Raw genomic sequence first — 26593 nt, forward strand, 5'->3', positions numbered from 1 at the left:
TACAATACGTAATACATGAAAAAGTCATGTTCACAATTATTAATCATGTACACATGCATATACTGTAGCTGAGCCATGTCTAACAGTGCATGGTATTTACAAAGTTCAGTGCATTTCAAATTAGCTTCTCTACCTGAACATCTGGCACCACATCCATTTTGGTTCTTACATCTACTTTGTACAAGCCTTTGCAGCTACAGGTAAAGTATTTTATACAGGAATCCAGTGAATCCACACATTAATTTTTTGTTCTCATAAAGTACGTATACCCACAATTTTCTAGAGATGGTTCATTTCTTGAACTGGTACACCAAACTGCAGCTTGGTATAATTTAATTCACATGCTTGGAGTAGTGTATCCTGTGTTATCACAGCAAAAGGTTGGAGGACCCTGCATTAAATGCCACATCAGCAGTATAATCATTTCACAGTGCTCTTATTACTATTCCTAAAAATGCTGGATGTAAAATCACAGCTTGTAAACTGAAATAGTGGTAATGAAATAATTATATCTCTCTTGACCAGGCAAGCTCTTGAAAATGGAATTGATGTTATATAATTATAATGTGTAAAAGTCTTTCTTGCATCAGATGCCACCCAAGCTTCCCACCAAGTGATGAACCTGCAGTTTGATACTATGACATCTGTGTCAATTATACTCACAAGAAAATGGTACAGCTATTAACCAGTGCATCTTGCAAGGAGTTCACCAGTCTGGAATATGCTTCTTTGTTGTGTCATTGATCTATCATTACGAACCCTAAACAATTGAAACTTTTGAGTTGAATTCTCTTCATGAAAGCAATTTTTCACTCTTATGTTGCTAGTTATTAGCTCAATGCCCTCGATCACCACAATTATGCTCCAGCACACATCCAAGTCATGGAGATTTGCCAACATCAATCCAAGCACTAGAAGTCTGGAGTCTTAGAATCATTTCCTACATCCATATCTCCTTAGCATGTCATAATGCACTTTTTGGTGACCAGAAAAGCATCTGTTTGTACGCAGCAAAGCAGTAAACTGGTGGAGATGCTTTGTTCTGGTAATATGTGAAAGTACTTTCAGTTTGTGCCTGTACATTGGTCTACCCATGCCAGGTGCATGTCATGCTTGATTTATATTGGTTACTTGCTACACAAGTCAATATTTTAGCAACCATTCACTGGCTGTATTCTTGAGATTTTATAGCAGTGATGTAGCCAAATTTTATGGGATGCCAGGCCAAGCTACATTAATACTATAGCTATTATATATATGTAGGGGATATTATACCTTAGTGTACAATAGCAAGACATACTAGTGTTCAAAGTTACCAACCTAGGGGGGGATCTGGGCACATGCTCCCCACCCCCAAAGGAAATTTTTGAAAATTATATGCCCTGAAATAGTGTGAGAGTGATTTCAGCAGTATTTTAAATAGTTGTTTAACGTGTCAGCAGTTATGTAATGTAAGAATACGAAATAATGGAATATTTAGAGCTGGCAATAACCAGATGCGGGCGTTGGACGGGAAACAGAGAATTTATTTGGAGTGGCCTAATAATATTATACTTTGCATTAATTGGGCTAAGTAACTTGGGTGGTTTTAGGTAGTTTCAGTCAAAAGCATCTTTTGAATTTGGTTCTGTAGTAGCTAAACTAACTTATTTATATAAGATGACATGAAACTAAAAAGTTTAACATTGCTCTATCCAACTGTGGTCTTGTTCATTATGTTTTGTTATTTCTTAATATAGACACATTTACATATGAAATCAAATTAATGATTGCATTGATAGTCTGACTAAATAATGTTGTTATATATGGTATATCACACAATACGGCATTGGTGATCCCCCAGAATGACACATGACGCATGCTCCCAAAATTCCACTACCATAGTCAAACATCTTACAAAATGAAAACAACCTTTACAGAATAGTTCTAGTGTTACAAACACCAGATATAAAACAATACCAGCAGCATTGAGGGGTGAGCCTGAGTTACTCACTAATTATGTAGAAGAAGCATGTGTAACATTTTATTCAAGTTTCTATAAACATAGTGTTATCCAAGGTACATATGCAATTATAATAGCACTAGTATTTTGTATGTTCATGAAAATCAATGTGCTTTCTTCTACATCTACAGACAATCAAATAGTCAACATGTAGCTGGCCATGGCATCGTGTTTAGTCTTGCAAAAACAATTAGTGGCTATATGAAAGCATGAATATAATCACAATGATATTATTAAAAATGTGACATGAAGTGGGTGCATTATGTTTTGCAGCAGCAATGCATGTATGTGAAGTGGTCGGGAGGTGTGTAGGCAATTCCAGTGTGATGTTCTTGTGGTCTTGAATTTACAATATATCTGGCTTATAATTTTTGAGAATAATAACAGCAGCAGACCTTAAATGCTGCACTAGATTGCCTTAAATTTGCATTCCCATTATATGTCTGTAATAATTATTTTATCATATAGCCTTATGAGGACCATACATCTGGCAATGCAAAGTAAACATGTACTTGTGCTCTAGTCAATAAGTCATGTGTGGTTGATGTACCACACTGTATGTGTCACATATAAACTAGCTACAATTATCCAGCTTGTTTTTTCAGTTGTGTATGCTTGTTTAACAAGGGTGGAGGTAGATCGTGAAATTCTTTGCTGTCTTCATGCGTCGTCTAGGCTGTAAAAACAAATAAACATAATATAATTGTCACTATATCACCATGCAAGATAGTCATGCAATGCCATTTTAAATTTTTGAATTTAGTTTTACTTTTTACATCAGGCTATGCAAAACAGCAAGTCCAAACAAGTCATTACTTGTAAAACAATTAATTTAATACCTAAATTCAAAACTACTAATCACTTATGGACAAACCACTTATGGATTGACAGGTCTGGGAGACCAGCATGTATAATTATTAATGGTTTTGCAACAAACGATGGAGCACTTTTTTAGTTAATACTTACTGTAAAAAAGACACACAGGTAATATTAATTAGATATAAAGGGCAACACCATGCAATTTGGTAGCTTAGACCTACTGTATGCATTTGCTGACTGGGCAAATTTAATTATAAAGATTTTCTACTACAATATACACCATCATTAAAACAATAACAACGTACACGACCATTAGCAGCTCTGTCACGTTTCTGAATACATCTAGACCACTTCTTTAAGCACTTCAAGTTACTAGGATCTCTACAAGGATGACAGGTTGGTAATGGACGCACACTCCGAGAGTAATAAGTTGCAGTGCAGTATCCAAGTTGAGGGTCATTGGTACATGATGAATTGTCTGCTTTTTCATCAGGGCTAAAGTGCAAGAAAATAATGTAGACAGTAAAGTGTATACCCAAGAAACTCGTGTGTCCTTAACATGTAAAACATAAAGCCAAAATACGTTTTGTAATGTATACACAAAATTGATAAATACCATGTTAATGTTGAAACATGCTACCATTAAAATTACTAAGCTTGCATAACTGAAATAGATAATAATTATTGTTAAACAGCTGCAGATTATACACCTGAAAAGCATAGCACTGATGAGGGCTGCGGGTGGGTCATTACTATTATCCATTACACTCAATGTCAAGTAGTGGTTAGGTTACGTTGTTCTATTTGATAATAGTAGTGTATAGTCTAGTGTGATTGCAGCATTCCTTTAGACTTAGTTAGAAGTTTGTTATAGGCTATTCATGATACGTATATTGACAGGAATTGCAAGGTATAAACTATAGTAATAGTGAATGACAAGTCATAAAGTGGATAAAATAAAGCAGTAATGGCAAAAATCTCTGTTAAAGTAGGCTCTAGTGAAAGACAGAATTTCAACAAAATAATTTGGAATTCATTGACATCTATGTAGCTGCATAGAGTTTCCATTCTTTGTACTGTTTAACTCACATTTTACACAATATGGTATTCTGAGTCTTGCAGATGTTATGTGAACACTCTGGTACTGTGTTATCATCTTTTGTGGTACCTGAGTGTTTAGATCACATTATTGTTATACATCATATACACACCTATAGTTACGTGCTACACAGATATGAATGCAAACAGAATTTACTCCATTCATAATTTTTCATATGTGTACTTGACAACAGTGGTGGGTCTGGGATTTTTTTTCTGCATTCTTCACAGTTTCAGTTACATGTTTCTGACTCCCTGTATTCACAGGCCTAGCCTTCTCACAGGTCCCTAGTGGGATAGTACTTAATACATATTACAAGGGTAGTAGAACAGGCCAAAGGGGGGAGGAAACTTTAGTTACACAGTGGACTGTGAAACATATAGCAGACAGAAATTCCATTCTGTGGGTTCAGACAGATTTTGGGATAGAATTTTGGTTTTATTTGTGATGTGAATGTGACTGTTCTATTAGAGTGGTTGACAGCTCTATCAAATAAGTCGTAGTTCATTAATGCAATGGGGTGCTCATAGTGTTTTATTGATACTAGTATTGCAAAGAATTCACATGCTTGCTACTTGCAAAATGCTGTGAATATAATGCTCAGCTCTGTCCCTGTGATGAATGCTTTCACATGCTGAAAGTAACCAACATTTAAATTCTTAGAAATTTTCCTCACATCAAGCTCCCTTTTTGCTGAAATTATATGAGACTCCATTGTTATCTTGGTAGGATTAAAAGATCACATTGTGAATGAAGTATTTGAAATTGTATTATTCATTTAGTAACCTGGGTCTACAAACAAACAAAAAATAAATAAATAAATGGAAAAGGAAAAAAGACGGGCATGTGCATGTGGGCACATAAAACTTGTCCAAACTTTCAAACATAACCTGTAACTTTTTTAGTGTTGTCATGCAATTGCCATGCTATTTTCAGTCCTTTCAATGAATGTTTAATTTGCTTTGTAGCTAATCCTAAATTTAAATAATGCAGCTATTATCCAGATATGTCCTGTAATGTGATAAGTTGTAGTTTGTGACTACATGCCTAGTTTTCATAGGCCAGTCATAATTTGTTAACATACATGTTTGACGGTCTTTCACTGCCATAGAGTTTCGATTACAGTGCCCATATATTCCAGGATTATCACCCCTTGGTGGAATGATGGTATATCCTGGAGGATCATTACATGATGTACAATTGGTGGACTCTGGACCAACACATTCTGCACAATAAGGATGACATCGATCACATGTTGAATTAACCATATTCTCATATTTGTTACTGGGACATCTTCCTGAAGATACACATTCAAATCTGCTATCATCACCTAAAAAGTTCTTAACGTTCTTGCAATCAATACATTCTTGTTGACTCCCACCAATACATCCATCACACTCTTCATGACATAGTAGACAATGCTTATAGCTTACATATTCTCCATCTTCACAACTACCGACACAAATGGAGCGACCTTGACTGTCTTCTCTTGATACAACTAAACATTGTGAACATTGATGGGCCTCAGGTCCATTACAAGATTGACAGTGTTCATGACAAGGATCACAAAATCTTTTTGGAAATGGAAATGACTCAACAGGATCAAATGGAAGATTTAAGTACGTTCTATCAATGCAGCCATCATCTGGAAGACACCTAACTTGATCTAAACGTTCATTTCTCAACACATAATAGCAGCGATTACAGCCTCCATCTTCTAAGTGATCACTAGGACCAGTACATCCAGTTTGTGGTACACACACACACTATTACAAGGGAGACAGAAGTTAGTGTCGTTAGGATAAGTACTTAATGGACACTGTGAAACACAAGTGATAGTGTTGCTGGCAGTGGGAAGAGCAAAGTTTTTACATCGACCAAAACAGTCACTAGGTGCCTGTAATATAATATGACACAAACTAATGAAAAATTATTGTGCAATGAACTTACTGGACCAGAACAAGTATCATTACACTCTTCATGACACACTTCACATGTCATTGTAGAGTTGTCAGCATAAGCAAACCTATCAGTAATATGGGACCATTTATTGCTACAAGTTGTCCACTTACACATTCAGTGATTGTAGTCCAGTAGACTATAGGAGTCAGCACAGATGCGTTCAACTCCATTCTTGTACAGGTAAACTTTACACACTACACAGTCAGTATCAACTGGACCCCAACACCGATATATCTCATTACACTGGCTGTGACATGACATTCCTGCAGCAACTATAGTGAACAACAATTAATAGTATAGGTGTAATAGTTGTATCATGGGCCCAAGTGATTTGCCTGATATGTACACTCTAGCCCGAGGGTGTGTATGTCAGTTGCATGAGGGCATGTGATACAATTGATATGTACCATGTCAATCGCTAGCTGATTTCATGTGACAGGCAACTAATTACCCAAGGCAAACCACTAGATTTAATATACATTAACTAGTAAAATGCTCTAAAATTCCCCATATCATACTTCAACTATGCCCAGTTGTGCCCCATTATACCCCAAATATACTCCTAGAAAATTGTATTTTGACTGTTCTATTAGAGTATCCGAATGTTCTATTAGGATATTTTAACATGTGGTGACTATTCCATTGGAGTCTATCAATCTTTAGCCATTCTCCCCCTTCACTAGGGGAAATAAATCTGAACTGTGTTTGCCCATTTTGTAACATTATTCCATTCTGCATCATGCAAAATATGTAGAGGTTCAGCTTCTCTGATAACCAATGCACAAAATTTGTGCTGATCACAATGGCTCAATGCTTTTGCCTACCTATTATGCCCCAAATTATGCTGGCGTAATTGCCACATGCCTATCAGCAGCAACTAATACTATCCTTATGTTTGGTAATATGAATGTGCAAGTCCTGTGGGTATCACAAAAAAGTTCAATTAATCAAATTGTTTAAGCTACTTACTGCATATTTTTGGGATAATTCGTATATGTGTGCACGTGGTTAAAACACTGAGGTGAGTGGCTGAGTGCAGTGTAAAAATGCAACTGAATATGACAAAACCCAGCTTTGACATACAAAGTGTTATGGGTACACATGTTTAATGATTCTAATATTGATGTGCCTAGGAAGAAAAAAAGATTTTTATAAGCAAGTCACCCGGTAGAGAGTTCAGCTACAATAATAAAAAAGAGTAACTCTGTAGAGAGTTCAGCTACAAACAAATCACCATATGGAGAGTTCATGACAGGTGTTAGCTAGCTACTTGCCATGCCTACCATGCAGATAAACTGATTAGGGGAATGATTTGAAGACCAGAGTATAAATGGATTAAATGTCTTATAGAAAATAATCAAACTTAAAGCCACAACATGAAATTCAACTCTGTGTAGATTGAGATACTATAATAGAACAGTCAGCTAAGAAGTAAATTACTCTATTAAAGCATTTAACTATGTCTTGTAGACAATAATTAACTCAGTTATAAGCCACCCTGTAGAGCAGTTCAGCTACAATCCAGCCACCATGTAGAGAGTTCAGTTACATTAGAAGTCTCCTTGTAGAGAGCCCAGCTACAAGTTACCCTGTAGAGAGTTACATTAGAAGTCTCCCTGTAAAGAGCTCAGCTACAAGAAGTCACCCTGTAGATAATTCAGCAACAAGCAAGTCACCCTGTAGAGAGTTCAGTTACATTGCAAGTCTTCCTATAGAGAGCTTAACTACAACAAGTCATCCTGTAAAATTCAGATAGAAACAATTAAGTCACCCTGTAGAGAGATCAGCTAGAAACATGTAATCCTGTAGAGAGTTCAACTATATTTCTAGTCACCCAAAGAGAGTTTAGCTAGAAACAAGTCACCCTGTAAGCATAGGCGGCGGAAAGGTGGGGAGGGGGCTAGGGGGCTAAAGCCCCCCCTCAGAATGATATCACACCGAAATTATCTTTCTTGGAGTGGGGCTGAAAACCGTGATAAAGATCGAGATACTCTAATAGAGCAGTCTCTCTAATAAAGTAATCAGTGTGTAGCGAGCCACGTAAGGATTTTTATGTAGTTTATCAGCTAGAAATGGTAGCTGGTGAGGTGGAAAGTTCTTGTCAGTTGGTTGTGACCTTTTTTTTTTTGTGGTCTCACCTTACCAAACTATGGAAATAAGTCTGGGTCAGCTCAGCGGAGCCCCCCCCTCCCTCATATCAATTACTTCCTCCGCCGCTGCCTGTAAGTGATCAACTGGAAACAAGTAGAGAGTTCTGCTAGAAACAAATCATCCTGTGGAGAGTTCATCTACATATACACAAACAAGTCACTCTATAGAGAGAGATCAGCTAGAAATAAGTCACCCTGTAGTGAGTTCAACTGCATTTCAAGTCACCCTGTAGAGAGATTAACTAGAAACAAGTCACCCTGTACAGAAAACAACTAAAAAAAGTCACCCTGTTGAGAGTTCAACTATGTTAAAAGTATATGCCGGTATTACAAAGAAATCTAAAGTGATATCTGAATTTGACAATTTCTGAGTACTTACGATCACTATAAAATCTCTAATTTCTATTTGTAAACATTTAGATTAATCACAAACTGTTTAAGTTGCCATTGGCACTTGCTGGTTTAGAACATGCATGCAACGGTATCATACTAGATAGACAAATATGCTCACATTTTGTTGAAATTCACAAGTTTACACAGAAAATAGAAATGATCAAAGGTGTTTTAATGTACTGCTAACCCCTTACCACATTCACTGTAAGGCCTCACTACTGAAGCACCATCATATAAAACTGTCAGGTTAGGTGATGTTATGTAATACTCCAACAATCCAATATAACACAAGGTAGGATTGTTGACTACATAAGCACCCAACATTGATATTTCCACAAGTTTGGGAAAGTGTATTTGTGTCAAACTGACAGTAATAGTAGCAGGTACAAAGGTGGGGTTGTTGTCACTGATCACTAAAGAGTCAAGATAATCATCTGGTAAAGCAGTGTCCCCCTCAAATCCTCCAATGTACATGAGGTTAGGAAGATAGTCAAACACTTCCTCTCCCCACCCGCTTATACTTAGTCATCCTAAAATCACTTCAATACTGGAGAGGTCTTCTCTTGCCTGAGTAAAATTGACATTTTGATTGCTATGAAGTATAAAACATTATTATACTTCATATAGAGCCAGTCACTTACATAAACTCTATATATGTCACCACATTAAAAGTGAGGTCACCATTAACGATAGTGCATCCAGAAAATGTGCGAACTGCTTCAGGTAACAATGGTCCATCTATTCCTCTACACACTATCAATACATGCACACAAGTACACAATAAATGTATTTATTCACCTCTTCCTCCCACACACACTCCATTTGGACATGGTTCACAAACACGTTCCACTGTTTGGAAACCTTGTTGACACTCACTTACACAAAATGTTCCTTGTTCAAAACGAGTACCTGTGAAATACTACTGGTACTATCACTGATGCACTGTATTGTATTAAGTATGTACTAGGACATGACTCTATACAGAGTGAACCAGAATGAAATCTATAATCATCATTATTCTCAAATGTTTCAGTTTCTGGATTGTATACTTCTCTTGGTGGACAGTTTGTAACACAAGTACCTTTGTTATCAAAATTCTTACATGCCTGTATAAATGCTCTTATCACACATTCACTTAACACTATACTCACAGTACACTGGTTATCATTAGGTCCCACACAACCAGCTGCACATTCTCTACTACAACACTGAGGATTCCCTGCAATGTTCAGATAACACCTCCTAGTTGAACAGTCTTCAAAACAAGTGCCAAAATTCTTTGTCACTATAGAACAGGATAATTACAATATCAAAGATATGAGCTTCTTACAAGTTTGACACAATCCTGAGCTCCAACAACATTGGTACTCATAGTGTGAACAGTCACTAGCAATTATGTCTGTACTGCCTAAATGAAAATATCATTACACCCATACACTGTTATGTATAAGCTTGACTTACTAGGACAATGATCATTTCCTATATCTTGATATTGACTGTTAGGGTCAGTAAGAATATCTTCCCACAGGACACCTCTGTGATTACAAGAGCTAACAGTCACAATGTACACATCTCCTAATGTGATCTCTGTCAGTTTTGGTAGGTACACTGGTGCTGTTATATTGTGAATAAACAATGCTGGATTTCCTGAAGGACTCGGTAAATAATCTATCAAGTTACGTCCTCTGATCAGCCGTAAATTTGGTAGTGTTATATTATCAGTTACATTGATGTTCTGAATATTTAATGTGTCACCAAATTCCTCCACACTAGATAAGAATTCAAAATCTGTAGAACTATAAATCTCATTCATTGGTCTGTATAAAATGTTAACACTTCCATCAACTACCCTACAACCACAAAACTCATAGCTTCTAAGAATCCTTCCTTTGATTCTTCACTGGCAACAGTTTCTTGTAGTCTAAGACCATCACAGAAATCTAGGACAGCAGTTATCACATTTACTAATTGAACAAATTTGGTCACAAATGAAAACACGTGGTGGAAGTCATAGCCAAAAATTTGTACCACACAAGAATTCCAACCCACTAATAAGGCAGCTGGTTATGATGAGTTTAGCACATAATGCTTATGCTAGCACAACTCTTACATCATGTCACCCATGTAAAAAAAGTGTCACTCACACATGCAGTATAACTTCTGAAAATACAGTATGCAGGGAACTGAACATTTTACTTGAGGATGCCACCAAAATATTCTTCTGATCAACATTGAATTGTTTGATGACCGATGACCCTTTAATTAAGACATTACAGCTGACCTACTGTATTGAGAGAAGCACGACCTCACAATGGAAAGTAATAACAATCCACATTCAATGTTTCTGCTATAATTAACTTCTATAAGCAGTAATGGCAGTTGGTCATATTTCTTCAGTGACTGCAAACACTAATGGTGGAAGCATGCATTCTCACTAATGCACAAATTGTATGTGTCATGCATGTCTATACCATACAAATTCTTCCTAGTTCATCTGTTCACCTGGTAGTATTTTGCAGTTGTACTAGTGGGTAGCTGATACATATAGTATAGATTATGTTATGTTGCATACCAATACACTACTTACACAATATTACAAATGCGTACAGCTAGCTCTATTATGGGTTGTACTGTGTAGCACTTTAGAACTGTTACTCATGTCTGTATCCAGGGGAACATTTAGCCTAAAATAGAGAGGCTTAAAATCCAAACTGATGGAGGAAGAAGCCCAACCTTTCATACTTAGCAGGATGTATGCAAGATATGTTCATCATAAGCCATGCAAGGGCTGGTAGATTAAGGAACTACAGCCATGACAAGGAGGTGGCACATATTGATACATTGCACTCCAATCTTCACCTTCGGTCAAACTGGTTAATCTATGAAAATAAACCTTGACCCTTGATTTGTCCTGGAAAAAATGCACTGAACTCCTTAGTTATTGATGTATTTGTTTTACATCCAAGTGTACATCATTTATCATACAGTATGATAGTACTGTATAGTAGGGAGTAGGCATGGCCCATGAAATAATATCACCTAAAAAACAGCCTCAATTTCCCCTGACAACGATGAGGCAGCATTGGTTAGGTAAAACTAATCCCAAACAAGCTTTCAGATCGACCTGAAATGCTTTCAACACGTTGCTACAGAATTTTTTTTTTAATTATAGAACGGAATTTTCTACTGACTGACTGACTGAGAAAGTAACTGACTGATGCTTTCAGACAAGCGTAACTTGATAACGGCTAAGGCTACAGGCTTGATTTTTTCACTGCTTGACATCGCTTCATTTTGGCATTCTACAGTATGTACAATGCATTCTTCATAGACTTACCAGTATCCTCCTTTGTGTCCCGACCATTTATCTTTGCTGACAGCAAACCTTTGGTCCCGGCCATTTATCTTTGCTGACAGCAAAAATTGTCGATTTGGAAACAGCATGTGATGGCTTCCCTTTGTAACAGAAATCGTCCATATTTTTTCAAGTGACTATTTTGATAGCAGAGGTGTACAAGCTATACAACCATACTGATAATACAAGATAAGCTATGAGTAAATGCTCAGGTAAAAGTCCTTAACAGAGGATGCAGAGCACCTCTGTTTTACTTGCAGAGGTGCTTTTCAAACAGTTCTTGATTCGAAATGCTGCGTAACGGGTTGAACAAAGCTCACAACGAAGTGTAATAGATACTTCACTTTTCAGACTATAATTGGGGCATGTGGTACCATTCAGATGCAGTATGTGTGGGTTCACCAGTCATAATAATTATTTACAAAAAAAGTTAACAAACAAGTACACATAAAAATTTGGAATTTTCAACTAGAGTAGGGACCATAGCACATCGATAAAAAGTACTGAAACAAGCTGGAGTAGTGCATGATATTAAATCACAGAAAACAATAAGAAGTGTTATATCCCTACTGCGCTCAAGATACCATAATGGAAATGCACAGTAGGGATATAACAGTTCTTATTGTATTACTATGACTTAATATCGTGCACTATTCCAGCTTGTTTCAGTACTTTTTATTTATGCGCTATAGTCCCTACTCTAGTTGAAAATTTCAATTTTTTGTACTTGTAAATTTAGTGTCTGCTATAATTATTATTTATTATTTGAATTGGTCATTTGAAGGTGTGCTAGTGTCCGTACAGTGAATTAACTACAGAGATTGAAATGAAAATTGAGTATCGGTGACATGGACATAATGAAGATTGAATAAAATCAGAGTTAAAAGTTGACAGCAATTTAAGTGCAGTGGCACTTAAGTGTGCCCATACTTTGTAAAATTTAATACATGTACTTGTGCTTAGCTTGACTTTTGTCTTTCTGTCAGTTGACTTTTGTCTTTCAACCAAGGATAAAGACCAGAGTACAGGACATATTATTACACTAACAGTAACCAGCACTGAAGGTCTGACAGCAAATGATGCTGCAGCCTTAGGATTATTTAAAGAATTAGAGACTTTATAACTATGACAACTAGATACTCACATTACCAACTTTGTCTGTACTTTGGTTGGACACAAAGTTATAATAAAAAAAGAAAAAAGAATACATTACAGACATATGGTAATGCAAATTTAAGGCTACATAGTGCAGCAGTGAAAAGACTGCTGCTGTTAGGTAGCATCAAAAGTTATCAACCATCTATTACTACATGATTTACAGTGTTGGGAGTAACGCGTTACATAAGTAACGCGTTACGTAATATTATTACTTTTGTGGTAACTAAGTAATATAACGAAATACACTATAAAAACAGGTAATATAACTCAAGCTACTTTACTTACAGATGTAACGCGTTACCTAAGTAATATAGTTACTGTAACGAGTCTAATATTACATAATGTTATTACTACAAGTAACGAAGTTACTAATCTCGTTAGTTATCCTCTGAGTAAAGCCTAGCCACAACGAAGTAACGAAGCCTACTTAATGAAGTTATTCACCAGCTTCTTACTTATAACCAAGATTTGCACATTGCCCAACAACGCAATCGTGTCACGTGATAAAGTGGTAGTTTCACACGCGACAGCTTAAGGCTGTGGATACAAAGTAATATAATATGTAATATTATTACAGTTACTTTATTTTATGAGTAATATATGTAACTGTAACTAAATAGTTCAGTTGCAAGTAATATGTAATATGTAACTAGTTACTTTAGTGTAAAAGTAACTTACCCAACACTGATGATTTAGCATCAGAAAATCAGGAAAATATTGGTGTTATCAGTTGGCAATTTCACTATTTTATAATATTGCATTTTTAGTATCATGATACAAATGTATGAGAATATGTAAATACTGAAATTGCCAGGTGATATTTTCCTGATTTTCTGATGCTAAATCATGTAGTAATAGATGGTTGATAACTTTTGACGCTACCTAAAGCAGCAGTCTTTTCACTGCAGTACTATGTTGCCTTAAATTTGCATTCCCATATGTCTGTAATGTATTCTTTTTTCTTTTTTATCATAACCTTATGTCCATCCAAACTTGGTCATGTGCTCAATAATAAGGTGAACTGAACAGAAAATGGGCCAAAGAAAGGAAAAATTATCTCCAACACCAGGATTCAAACGGATCCAATGTCTAGTCGAGCGCCACACTCAGTCTCCTCCCGCACTGAGGAAGGATGGATTTTCTTCCTTTAACCCAAGTATTTAGTAGAGTGCCACCTCCTTGCATGCAGAACCACTACCACCATGATTCGCAGTTGCTCCAAGCACACTGATAAAAGCTACGTACGTATATGTATCATTACAGTTCAACTCACCTCTTTCACTGCAACCGGAAGCATGCGTAGCAACAAAAATCATAAGCAATTGAACAGCCACGTACCAAACTCGATAACAGGCCGTGACACAGTAGTCGCGGCCCATTTCTCTGAGACTTAGCTATCAGTCGTCACTGTAATTCTTAAACAAATACGGTAGGTTTTGGCACTTGCTTGTGGGTTGCTTGACTATATACGGGAATTGTGTAACAACAACAGGATGTGCTGGCTAACACGTAAAAATCAGTTTTAGGTGCGGGCGGGCGGAATTCAGCAACAAAGCAACAATGAAATAACTGCTCCATTAGAGTATTTTTGTGATTTGCTGACTGTTCTATTACTTGAGTATATCGATCCGTACTATGCACTTCGCCCATTTTCTTCTCGCATTTCTTGCAGGTTGCAGGTTTTCACTGATAAAATACAAATCATGGCACTTAGATAGTTAGATTTAGCATACTTGTTGCATCCCAATATTTGTTTCTGAAATCCAGGTTTTTCAAAAAGCTGATGCGGGCATTTTACCAATGTATTTCTGAAATTTCACATTCTCCAAAAAAGGATGCGGGCGGTGGACCAGAAACATAATTACCAATTGGAGTGGCCTAAACAAATCAGTAACCTAGTGGGCAGGGTAGCTTGGAGCGCATGCACCTTCGTAAAAGCTTTCTTTATGCGTAGTAGCTTATTGATGTATACAACTTCAACAGCAGAGACCAAATCAGTATGCTTACATCGAAAGAATTATCAAAGACCTTCTTAGAGTAGAAAGGAAGTTATTTTACTTCTTTATTTATGTTGAGTTTCTTTGATTGTAGCTACATAGCTACAGTGTGGCAGAGTATGGAAAGTGTTTGCTGGTGGATGATGAGATGAGGAACAAGGCATCAGGTTTGTTCGAATAGATATCATCAATAATGTTCTTGTACAATAGTTTCATGCGATAATTATATCATAATAATTATGTGATAACTGTTCAATTCAATTCAATTCAATTATTAGCTTTATAGTGCAATGTTACAGGTGTACATGGTTGTACAACAATAGAAGTGAGTTATATACAATTGCACTAAAGGTAATCTGGTAAGTACCAGATCCCATAACTTAAATTAAGTACTTATCATTACTTATATAATTACAATTAGCTGCTAAATGTATCAAAGTTAGGTGGCTTGGGATGTTTGGAGCAGATGCTACAAGGACATGTAAAATGGAAACTATACTGGTTGTCTGGATCGAAGTTTCTTGTAAAATGCTGCCATAGAATTTTATTCCGTTAGTTATATGTTAAGTGACAAGCAAAACTGAAGCTACTAGTTAACCAATTCAGGGCCGGAGCCCCGGCCCGACCACTTTTCAGCTACTTGAATTTTTAAAAAGATCGAGATACTCTAATAAAGCAGTCATCATAATATACTCTAATAGAACAGTCATCGAAATACTCTAATAGAGCATTCGGTATAGAATATAAGTTATATAACCACTGTTCTACTTAATCTAAGCCATTACATCTATGTTAATTGACTATCCTCAAATCACTCAAAAGTATGTGTGAGGCACTGTATTGGGCTAATTTATCATGTATGTCATGCATGCATCCCAATGGTTTCTGTATCTCAAAGAACTAAGCTTTCACTGAAGTGAAATTAGATATGAAACTAAAACTGTAGTACAAAATTACCAGAATATATCCTTGATGTTAACAAAAAGGAGAAAGAGGCTTTGCAAGTAAAATAGCTTCCAGATGCCATTTCAGAGCATCTATTTTCAAATTTTTTCCTGGGGGAACATGCTCCCAGGCCCCCCTAGCTTGGCATGCTGTGTGTACTTAGCACATGCAACTGAGTGTCACATGAAAGCAGATAATCTAAAATCACATCAGGTCAATAAAAAGTAGCGTGCATAACTATGACCTCCATTGCAGTCCATGGATGGCCAGACCACTCAAAATCTCTGGGCTCCGGCTCTGTTAATCATGCCATTTCTGCATTACAAATTTCCTGTATGGGCATGCTCTCAGATCTCCCTCCTTCCCCTAGATAGAGTATGCTTCACATGCTGAGTGTGCTTTGCACACATACTGTATACAGTTAGTTGTATCAAATAGTTGCCACATTTCTCAGTCCCTACTATAGATTCCCCTGTTAGCATGCCCCTTACATCTGCCCTTGCATTATTAACACAATAGCAGCTTTAGAGATTACATGGCCAACTAGCACAATAATTTCATGGTATATAGTACATGTGTTAAACCCCTTTAGGAATGATTTACATATGTACTGTACATACAGTAATGCCCAGGGATAACATTACAATCCCTTGCAAGTGTTCAAATCCAGGCCACTACTTGACATGGACACACGACTGGAAGACGTCACATGCGAAGATACGCAGTTACTGGAGCAGCCACCTGAGGAAGCTCGTATGTCGTGGCTACATGTAGTGAGTTAGCTAGCACACACATGCCAAAGAAACTTGAATGGACTACATGAGTGTCAACTGATCGCGGGTGTGACATTACCTCTGGGTAGTACTGTAGGTTGGCACAGAATACTAAGGTTTTATGCAGCAAGTAATATAGAGTTGATCACATAGCTCATAAGTGTCCACAGCAACAGATAAAAATCTAAGATTCTATAGCAAAACTGTATGCTAATCTAAGCAATATCATGTTTAAATTGAAAACATTTTTGATAAAGCATTGAAAACAAGCTTTAGTATTTTAATTGTGTGGACAGTAATTAATAGCACTGTACCAAGTTTCATGCTTTTATCATCAAAAGCACAATTGTTACACAAATTTACTGGGCTAATACTTGATCAGTTGGTTCTTAAACCAAAATTTTGCTGTCACCATTAGTTACAACCATTGGTCATCCAAGGCCATGTCTAGGATTTCACGGTGGTATAGTTCTTTGCTATACAGTGCATCATATCAAGAGAAGATATAGTGGCAATAGATTTTCATGTAATTCGTTCTCATTGTTGAATTTCGTATAGGGTGTTGGAATATAGAAATTTCAAGGTCTATGATAGCTTTGGCTAGTTTTTGAATAATTAGCATTGTAGCTAGTTGACTTGTATATAAATAAAAGCATTCAATCTGAACATTAAACTTATGGTCGAAAGAATTCACTCTTGCCACCAGTATATGAATGCTGCAATGGTTTGTAAACTCAGCTCCAATCAAAAGTTTGCTCATTAGCTACAATAATAATATTGATAGGTGCACAGATGTTCACTTTTATATATGACAGGATTTTTGGCACAGTGTAATAGATTATGAAAAACTGGTCAATTTCAGCTTGCACTGTGCTGCCTTTTAAAGGTGGATCTTGATCAGTAAGTTTTGGTGAGGGGTGCCCAAGGAAGGTAGTTATGTAGCAGAGGAATTTGGGATGTTTCAGGACTGAGATATTTGATGTAGAGCAATTTTATCTAAATCATATAATAGTACTATGCTCTGCATTGATCAGGGATCAGTGACATAGTTCAGCCATGAGCCTAACATAAAGAATAGCATACAAAGAACCATATGCATGTACATTATTTTCCATGAAAACTAGCAGAAAGAGTCCTTAAGGTGACTTCAAAAAATTCCAATTATTCAGTAATTATATTATGATGGGTGTTCTATCTAATTGTTATAGTTTTGATATATTAATATGTCATATGTAAAGGTTATGAAAAGCACTATTTTACAATATTTAAACGGTGTGCATTAATTAGAATCCCGAAATTAGTAATTATACACCTTGTAATTTTAAAAAATACATTGATGTTTTATGTTTCAAAAACTACAATGGAACATAGTAGTGAAAATTTTACACTTGTCAGGCTTGTTCAGATAATTAGGAATATTGTAAATTTTCACTTTTCACCCTAAGGTCCCTTTCCATTTTCCAAATTGCAAAATAGCTAGCTACCTAGCTGACTTTAATGTTCCCATGGGATGGTGTTGCAGATGTCAGTTTTCATTATGGCAACTGTGGAGGACTATAGGGTTGTAGAGAACAGTCAAGAAGCGGAACACGAGGCCTTAAGGATGATCACGTGATTATATCCAATCAAACATACGCAATCTTACAACACTATCAGGCGTGATACAAGTGGGTGTGTGTGTGCAATAGTCACGTGTGTGCGTAGTGCCTATATATTGTATAAGTGTTCTGTCTCTTACATCCCCCCACCAAGCATGGTGTGGCTGGATAGTCACACATGCTGATATTAGTGCCAAGTAGGGTCTTCTATCAGGCGTTTCGGTGGTCTGTGCTGCCGGTCTGATCGACGCATGTCTGCTGTCTGATCCTGGGATGGTTTGTGACGGTTGCGTCCTGTTGAATTAGGTTCTTCGTGTGGTAGGGAGACGTCTAGCTGGTGTGGGTTCCTCTCAGATGCATCCAGAGATGCTGGAGTGCGACGTCTTAGGAATCTTCGGTTACGTACCAGTACACATCCACCCTGGGTCTTGATCGAGTATCGACGATAGGGACTAATGTGAACTACTGTACCGTATATGTCCCAGAGCTTTGTCCTCGGGTTTTGAAGGGCAACGTTTGATCCCAACTGGATGTCAGGCAAGTTTCGAGCGTGCGCATTGTAACATCTCTCTGATTGTTCTAAGGTGTGAGTTGCTTGTTTCTCTGCGTCTGCCACGTTTCGTTGCCACTCTGGTGCAAAGGAACGTCGGTGCGCTGGTAGTGTATCCTGTATGGGTCTACCGTATAGCTTTTGCGCAGGGGACTGTCCATCTCTGCGGGATGGTGTATTCCTGTATTGCAGTAATGCGCGGCATATCACATCAGTGTTCAAAGACCTCCTCCCCCAAGAGGTGGCGATTAATTTCTTCATAGACTTCACCGTAGCCTCAACTTTTCCATTACTCTGTGGGTAATGTGGGGACGAGGTCTTATGGGCAAACCCCCAATGTTTGGAAAATTTACTGAAGAGGTTGGATGTGAACTGGGGGCCACCATCAGACCACACGATGTCTGGAACAGCTGTACGACAAAAGGCTTGAGTTAAAGCTTGGGTTAAGCGCTGTGTGGATGTGTTGAGCTGCATCGGGATAATGTCAGGCCAGTCGGTACAGCAATCTACTATGATGAGAAACTGCTGGCCCCCGTAGCTACAGAAGTCCATTGCAATCTCCTGGAACGGTCTTGCGGGTCTGGGTTTGGACATGATGTATTCCTTGTTATTCGATGGAAGCCGGTCTTGACACACTTTGCATGAGAGCACAACATTATCGATATCGTTATCGATTCCAGGCCAATAAATGGATAACCTAGCTCGCTCCTTGGTCCGTACTGATCCCTGATGGGACTCATGGAGGCTGATTAACACCTGGCGGCGCATTGAGGCTGGGATCAACAGGCGACAGCCATAGACAATCAACCCATCATCCACTGAAAGGTGCTCACGTGCACTCCAAAAGCACCGGCAAGACTCCGGCAGCTGGTTACGGTGATCTGGGAAGCCATGGGTGATTGTGTGTTTCAGCTGTTGGTAGGCAGGGTCATGGGCCGCTGTCTCGCGTAAATCTTGAAGCCGGATGTTGTCATGTCCAGCACTAGTACCTGCTCTAAGTTCTGTGATTGACGGTTCTGGGTGGTGTTGATGGTCAAATTCTGCGAGTGCGTCATCCAACTGGGGGTTGGAGACTGGGTTACGTGAGAGGGCATCAGGGGCACTGTTGCTTTTGCCTTTAATCCATTTAGCTGTGAGGTTGTACGCCATCAAGCGAGACTTAAGGCGTTGGAGTCTGGGGTTCTCAATCTCGTCCAATCTCTTGGTATTAAGTATAGGGACTAAGGGATTGTGGTCAGTTACCACTGAGAATTGTTGAAGGCCTGCTAAGAACATGTTGCATTTTGCCACAGCCCACGCGACTGCGAGTAACTCCAGTTCTATAATGGCATAGCGGGATTCAGCATCGGACAGGAACCTAGAGCCTGCCTGAACTAAGGACCAACTTTCTCCATGCTGCTGTTGGAGTATATACCCCAGTCCCTGCCGGCTGGCATCAGTGCTAAGACGGGTTGGCTTGGTGAGGTCAAAGAAAGAGAGGGCTGGCTGTGTTGTTAGGGACTTTTTGGCCTCCAAGAATGCTGCGTCATGGCTGGGCATCCACACGAACTCGTTTTTCGTGCTTAAAAGCGGTCGAAATGGGTCCAGGAGTGAAGCAACCAAGTTAGTGCTGGATGATAATTGGTTAATTAATCCGACGAAGGAGCGGAGCTCGGTACGTTTGGTTGGAACGGGGTAGTTTGATATTGCTGATGTGATGGATGGGTCAATTTGGTAACCCTCCTCAGATAGCAAGAAGCCGGCAAAGGTGGTCTTGGTTTGAAAAAACCTGCTCTTCTCCAGGTTCAGTGCAATGTTGTTGTCAGCGCAGCATTTCAAGAATTGTTTCACGTGTGTGACATGGTTGCTAAGGTCGCCGTCGTATATTACAAAGTCGTCCACCACGCGCCTAAACCCTGACAAGCCTTTAAAGGCTTCTGTCATGCGGCGGTTGTAATGCTCCGATATCGAGGAGACCCCGTAGGGTGCTCGAAGGTACTTAAACCTCCCAAATGGGGTTATAAACGTTGTCAAGGGTTGGCTTTGTTCATCAAGGGGGCACTGGTGGTACCCTTTGAGGGCATCGATGACTGTAAAGAATTTGGCATCGCTAGCGGCGATGTCAGCCACGGCCTGAGCTGGGGTAAGTGATTGGTATCGTTCGCGGACGACGAAACGGTTAAGGTGGGATAGGTCGACACACATACGGATTTTGTCTGAATACTTCTTTGGGGCAACCACAATTGGTGCACACCATTCGGTGGCTTCTGTGACTGGTGCGATAATGTGTTCTGACTGCAACAACTCGAGTTCGGCTTTCAGCTTGTCGCGATAGGCGAAGGGAACAGATCGTGGTGTGCTTACGCAGAAGGGCCTTGCATTGGCCGACAGTGATATGTGGAATTGTTCCCCTTCCATGGTTCGAATTTTCCCATCAAAAACTGTTGGAAACTCTCTTTTCAGGGCGTCCACCGATGGTGGGGCATGAGGGAGGGTGGTGGCTTTGATACTTGGGGACGAGGGGGGGGGGCTGTTGAGGGGGACGGGAGCGGGTAATGCGGGGGCAGGACGTGTAGAGCCTTAGCGGCCTTCCAAGACATGATGACTCCATCCAAGGTTGGGAAGATGTACATGTCTTCTTTATGTTCTTTACCTGCAAGTTGGAAGTGGACACACATCTTTCCTATGGGGCACATTCTCTGGCCATTGGCTACTCGGGGTCTAAACTCTGATGGTAAGAGGTTCTCTTTGTACTCATTCAGGGGCGGTAGGATATTCTCTCCAGCAGCTGAGATATCAGCACCTGAGTCTGGGAGTATCGCAGTACGAACGGATCCGTGGATTGTACTGACCTCTACCATGATGGTTGGTGCGGGGTCGATGGTTGCCACTTGCTTGACACTGAGGACAGTCATTGATGTGGTCTCCTGATCCACTTCATCTTCCTCGGCTGTGATGGCTTTGGCAGCTGGGTACTTCTGCCGTGGATGTTTCTGTGGTGGCTGGCGACTGTGGCAGGCTCTGGCAAAGTGGCCAACCTTGAGGCAGAAGCGGCAGGTCTGCTTGAATGCCGGACACTGTGCTCGCCCGCCTTGGTGTGCTTGGGCACCGCACCCTGGGCAAGACTTGAGGACTGACTGACTGGCTTGGGGTGACTTGTAGTGCGCGTGCTGCTTGGTGATGCGCTGGATGGTCAGCACGGGGTTGTCGGAGATATCCTTGCGCTGCTTTTTAGCAGCTTCTTGGGCACGGCATATGGCAATGGCATTGTCGAGGGTAAGGTCTTGCTGCCGGAGCAGGTGTTCCACTGTGTCACCGTCTATGAGCCCTTCGATAATCTGGTCCCTGATGCTCTTCTGAGAGCATGCCGCGGAACAGAAATTGCAGGTTTTCACCAGTTCTCGCAGGGAAACCAGGTAATCGTCAAAACTTTCCCCCGGCTGCTGCATGCGGCGACGCAGTCGCCGGCGTTCCATGGACTCATTAATGTGGCCTTCGACATGCCGTTTAAGGGCAGCTATAATTGCGCTGGAGTCGTTTCGCTCCTCCGTTGTAAGGCCAAGGTTGTCTACCACCGTGAGTGTTTCGCGAGAAAAACACAAAGTTAATGCCTGTACCTTGGTGGCTGCTGGTTCTTCACTCAGTCCGGATAGGGTTGAGTAGGAGGTCCATTGGGCTGTCCACGCCGTGAAGTCGGTGCCGCGATCCACGTCGAGGTCCAACTTTGGTAGGTCGCTCAGTCGGAATACATAAGGCATCTGGCCCGCTAGGAAGAAAACACAAGGGAGAAAGACTGTGTAACAATATGGCGTCACCTTTACGGGTGCCTCACACCGGCACCAGGGATTTGCTCCGAGGGTTAGATAGGTTACCCACGCTAGAACGTGGCTGCTCGCAGCGCCATGTAGAGAACAGTCAAGAAGCGGAACACGAGGCCTTAAGGATGATCACGTGATTATATCCAATCAAACATACGCAATCTTACAACACTATCAGGCGTGATACAAGTGGGTGTGTGTGTGCAATAGTCACGTGTGTGCGTAGTGCCTATATATTGTGTAAGTGTTCTGTCTCTTACAAGGGTTACATGCAGTGACTTATATTATTAGATTATTTGACTGATTGTCAGTCTATTAGAGCATCTCATCAGGCCTGTTTAAAGTTCTGTTTGTAGAGAGGGGAAGTCTCCAGTTCTTGTTAGGTTAGGTAATCCAAAGGCTGCGGCACATGTTGCCGTCAGACCTTCAGTACTGGTCACTGTAAAGTGCTAATAACAGTAACAATAACAACTAAATATTGCCTATATTTTCAGTGTTGACACTGAATACTGGGATACCGGAGCGGATCCAGGGTTTGGCAAGGGGGTGTACCAGGTAGTAGGTATATGTCTGCGAGGTGCAGCTAAATCTATTTCATATGTTTCAGGACTGAAAATTTTGATGTAGAGTGGTTTTCGCACAAATATACTGCTGTCTAAGTGGACTGTATTGATCAAGAGTTGACAGTCATGAGCAGTTCAGCTGGCTACAGCTAATAATCATTGTGGATCTAAACTGAATGGCATACACAAGCCCATGTGCATTTCATTTACAAATCAGCTAATTAAGTGTGTACATGGCATGTGATAGTGCTGCAGGTGCTAGTTTTCATACTCAGCAACTATAGAGGATTCTCAATAGTGTTACGTGGTGACTATTCTATTAGAGTATTTGACTGACTGTTCTATTACAGTATCTTGATCCAGGAGGACGGGAGCACATTTCCCCTGTGCTCATACTTGGATCCACCACTGCAACACTAAATATGTTTTGTGCTGTTTGTTGCCATGAGCAGAGGGATAGTTGTCTAATAAAATTGACCTTTAATTAGGGGCGGCTCCAGGGGAACATGAGGTTTCTGAAAACCAGCTGTACATTATATAGTGCTCATAAACTGTGTAGAACATGCATGACACATGTATCAATTATTAAGCATGTAATTTATGTTTGCGATCTGTGAACAAATTCATGCACATAAGTCAGACACACTGTGATGAATCGCCGATAGCTACAGTATACATGTGTTTGTGCTGTAGTGTGAATTGTAAGTGTACTACAACAATTAAGCTGATATGCTTTCTTGCTAATGAGTCACTATTGTATAGTCAATTAGATGAATGTTATTAGGATGTACATATGAGACCGGCTAGATGCATTTATAAAAGGTGTCAGAAATTTAACATTATGTGTACTTGTAGTTAGCTGCAGCTGCGTGTGTGCATGTGTGTTTACAAAAACATACATGACCTGATTTTGGAAAATCAGTCTATAATGTCACATGTGAAATACATAGAAATCTACACTTATATGTGTCACCAGTAAAGCATTTGTAATGTAATTTATTGCAACGCAATAAATTGAAGTTAACATGTCTTGGTGTGGACGTAGAATGGATACAGTGCAAATGTACGTACCATACCATAGTAAATGAAGCCAGCATTCTTTAGTGATTAACTAGCCTTTCGAGTAAAGTAATTAAATTCAGTAACACAGAATCCTTGAGTTGACTGTAAGGTCCATTAGAGAGGCATTGTATATTAGCAGTGCTAGCACCACAAACTGAAATCAACACTTGTTTCAGGTAAAAGTTGAACCAATCTTGTAGGATACATGAAACGTAATGATGTCATAATGATTCATTGTAATAAACTGGTTTGACAGGTTTGAGATCACGAGATCATGCCATAGTGCATGGCGTGTTGGCGGACAGAAAATCTTTTTTCTCTCCCTCCCACCCAAAACCATGCACGTGCATGTTGCAAGGGCATGTTGTTGCATGCGCTTGTATGGTTGTCCACATAATGTAAAATAATAATAAAAATTGAACCTTTGTATGCATAACTTAGTTACATCATTTGCTTGGTTGTTGTGCATCCAATTACTGATATTGAACTTAGATACACATATATAGTTAAACGGCAACTGAGGACCAAGAGAAGTAGAGGTTTTTGACTGGATATATAATATACCCCTACCCAGCAACATTATGAATGTATTTGTTAACAGTATACTACTATAGCTCACTATTGTTGTGTACATAATAATAGCTATACCCTGCTCTTGTCTGAATTACATAATATTGTAGTGATACTTGAATTCCAAGTAGTAAAGATATCCGCCTCCATTGTTAATCTAGGATTTTAAAGAAACTGTTCAACACATTATATATGGCTAGCTGATTATTGCCATGTGCAGTACATATGACAAACTGGGTGGGTGGTCTACCAGGTCTAGTGTAGCTATGCATATGTTTTCACATAATATTTGATTGCAGATTTAAGTTTTATACAATGTGACTCAGCATGTGTATAACACAATGTGGAAAAACCAGGTAGCCATAGCAATGTGGTTCAATATGAAAGATCATGTGATACAAATAAGTACATGTAAATTACAATTGAGTTGCTAAACATACAATACTGCTCCTAAAGTGTTTACTGGAAGTTCTATCCCTATATTAAGGACGTAGCTAAAGTCTAAGTAGCTAAAGTCTTTGAGCAGGCTGTAGGACCAGGTGCCCTACAGACCTTCAGCACTTGTGCTGTAAAGCATTAATAAATAAACATAATTATGTAGAAGTATAATTATGGTAACCTGGGAATGAAAGTCAAGCTCCAGTATGTAAGAATCCTGTTATGTGAAAGAAAACATGATTTACACATGTTCAGTTGAGCCATAGCAACATGAAATTCTAAAGAACCAGCAGCAAAAATTGAAACCATACACAACTTCACATGCTATCTAGCCTGATTGTCAAGTTGTTTATAAAGTTAAATTCTTGAAGTGTGAGTACATTATATTGTTATCAACACCTCAATTTCGGCATCTGTCACATTGTTTATGAAGTCAAGTACAAGGAGGGGATATAAACTAGTTAAATCACACCTGCCTTCGTGGCACATCTGTGATCAACACCTCAGCCTCAGTTTTCCTTTGTCTCAGGTTGATAACCGTAACAATATCCTATGTATACTTGTGGTAGGGGGTATATATAACTTAACTCAATGTTAGTTAAATAGCACTGCATGCGAACCATTTGCCATCTTAAAACTAAGTTTATAGCTACATGTACTACAAAATTAAATTCAAAAGATGCACTACTTAAAGCCATCCAAATCAATCACTGTTAGTTGATCCAATTAATAAGTATCTTAGAAACAGCAAACAGCACTTCTGAAAACTTCATTGGTGTGAAACTCAAACGTTTAACATTGGTCTATCCTACTATGGCATAATATGCTTTGCTATTCTTTATGTAAACAAAATTAATGATTGCATTGATGGTCTGACTATAATATTGTTATGTAGCTACGTATTGGTGAAAGTGTATCACACAGTACTTAGTATTACTATATAGTTGGGAACCCCAAAAATGACACATGATGCATGCTCCCCAAAATTCTGCCAACATAAGTATGTTCATGAAAATCAATGTGTTTTGTTCTATTTGTACAGACAATCAAATTAATAGTCAACACGTACATACAGTAGCTGGCCAAGTGGCCATGATGCCATGTTCATTCTTGCAAATATAATTGCACATAATTAGTAGCTATACAAAGGCATGAATATAATCACAATTGAACATGACATGAAGTCGGTAATGTAGGTATTGTAGCATTGCATGCAAGCATGTGATCATGAAGTGGATGAAAAGCATGCAGACAATTCCAGTGTGATGTTCTTGCAGTCTTGAATTCCCACTGGTTTACTGTGAAGTTGTATACATGTAGGTTTTCATCACTGCAATTTATTTTAACCCATGTCGATGAGAT

General features: G+C 39.1%; 3 protein-coding genes across 3 annotated transcripts in view; all 3 read right to left on the reverse strand.

Moving 5' to 3' along the window:
- Nucleotides 1-2425: 2425 nt before the first annotated feature.
- LOC136240175 (uncharacterized) lies at nucleotides 2426-5635 on the reverse strand. The gene is made up of 4 exons (XM_066031084.1): nucleotides 5005-5635; nucleotides 3911-3989; nucleotides 3127-3316; nucleotides 2426-2678 (listed from the first exon to the last, which is right to left on the reverse strand). The coding sequence occupies exons 1-4, from the start codon at nucleotides 5186-5188 to the stop codon at nucleotides 2622-2624; spliced, it is 510 nt and encodes a 169-aa protein (XP_065887156.1). The 5' UTR covers nucleotides 5189-5635; the 3' UTR covers nucleotides 2426-2621.
- LOC136240161 (epidermal growth factor receptor-like) overlaps nucleotides 5635-26593 on the reverse strand; it is a 93959-nt gene continuing 73000 nt past the window's right edge. The window contains exons 10-11 of the mRNA XM_066031060.1: nucleotides 5871-5946; nucleotides 5635-5817 (exon numbers count right to left, since the gene is read on the reverse strand). Of these exons, the coding sequence (XP_065887132.1) occupies nucleotides 5638-5817; nucleotides 5871-5946 (256 nt within the window). The 3' untranslated portion in view covers nucleotides 5635-5637. The remainder of the gene's footprint in view (nucleotides 5818-5870; nucleotides 5947-26593) is intronic.
- LOC136240173 (epidermal growth factor receptor-like) lies at nucleotides 9149-10877 on the reverse strand. The gene is made up of 6 exons (XM_066031082.1): nucleotides 9887-10877; nucleotides 9756-9833; nucleotides 9577-9710; nucleotides 9390-9531; nucleotides 9224-9344; nucleotides 9149-9178 (listed from the first exon to the last, which is right to left on the reverse strand). The coding sequence occupies exons 1-5, from the start codon at nucleotides 10236-10238 to the stop codon at nucleotides 9322-9324; spliced, it is 729 nt and encodes a 242-aa protein (XP_065887154.1). The 5' UTR covers nucleotides 10239-10877; the 3' UTR covers nucleotides 9149-9178; nucleotides 9224-9321.

This window comes from Dysidea avara, chromosome 12, assembly GCF_963678975.1.
Source record: "Dysidea avara chromosome 12, odDysAvar1.4, whole genome shotgun sequence".
Taxonomy (NCBI): domain Eukaryota; kingdom Metazoa; phylum Porifera; class Demospongiae; order Dictyoceratida; family Dysideidae; genus Dysidea; species Dysidea avara.

Excerpts from the sequence above, each read along its gene's own strand:
- LOC136240175 (XM_066031084.1), bottom strand. The coding sequence starts at position 5,188 with ATGGTTAATTCAACATGTGATCGATGTCATCCTTATTGTGCAGAATGT. Across the intron at positions 3,317-3,910 it reads AATACCATATTGTGTAAAAT|CCCTGATGAAAAAGCAGACA; the intron begins GTGAGTTAAACA and ends CTTGCACTTTAG. Across the intron at positions 2,679-3,126 it reads ACAGAGCTGCTAATGGTCGT|CCTAGACGACGCATGAAGAC; the intron begins GTACGTTGTTAT and ends TTGTTTTTACAG.
- LOC136240173 (XM_066031082.1), bottom strand. The coding sequence starts at position 10,238 with ATGAATGAGATTTATAGTTCTACAGATTTTGAATTCTTATCTAGTGTG. Across the intron at positions 9,711-9,755 it reads CTCAGGATTGTGTCAAACTT|TGACAAAGAATTTTGGCACT; the intron begins GTAAGAAGCTCA and ends CCTGTTCTATAG. Across the intron at positions 9,532-9,576 it reads CTAATGATAACCAGTGTACT|GCATGTAAGAATTTTGATAA; the intron begins GTGAGTATAGTG and ends GCATTTATACAG.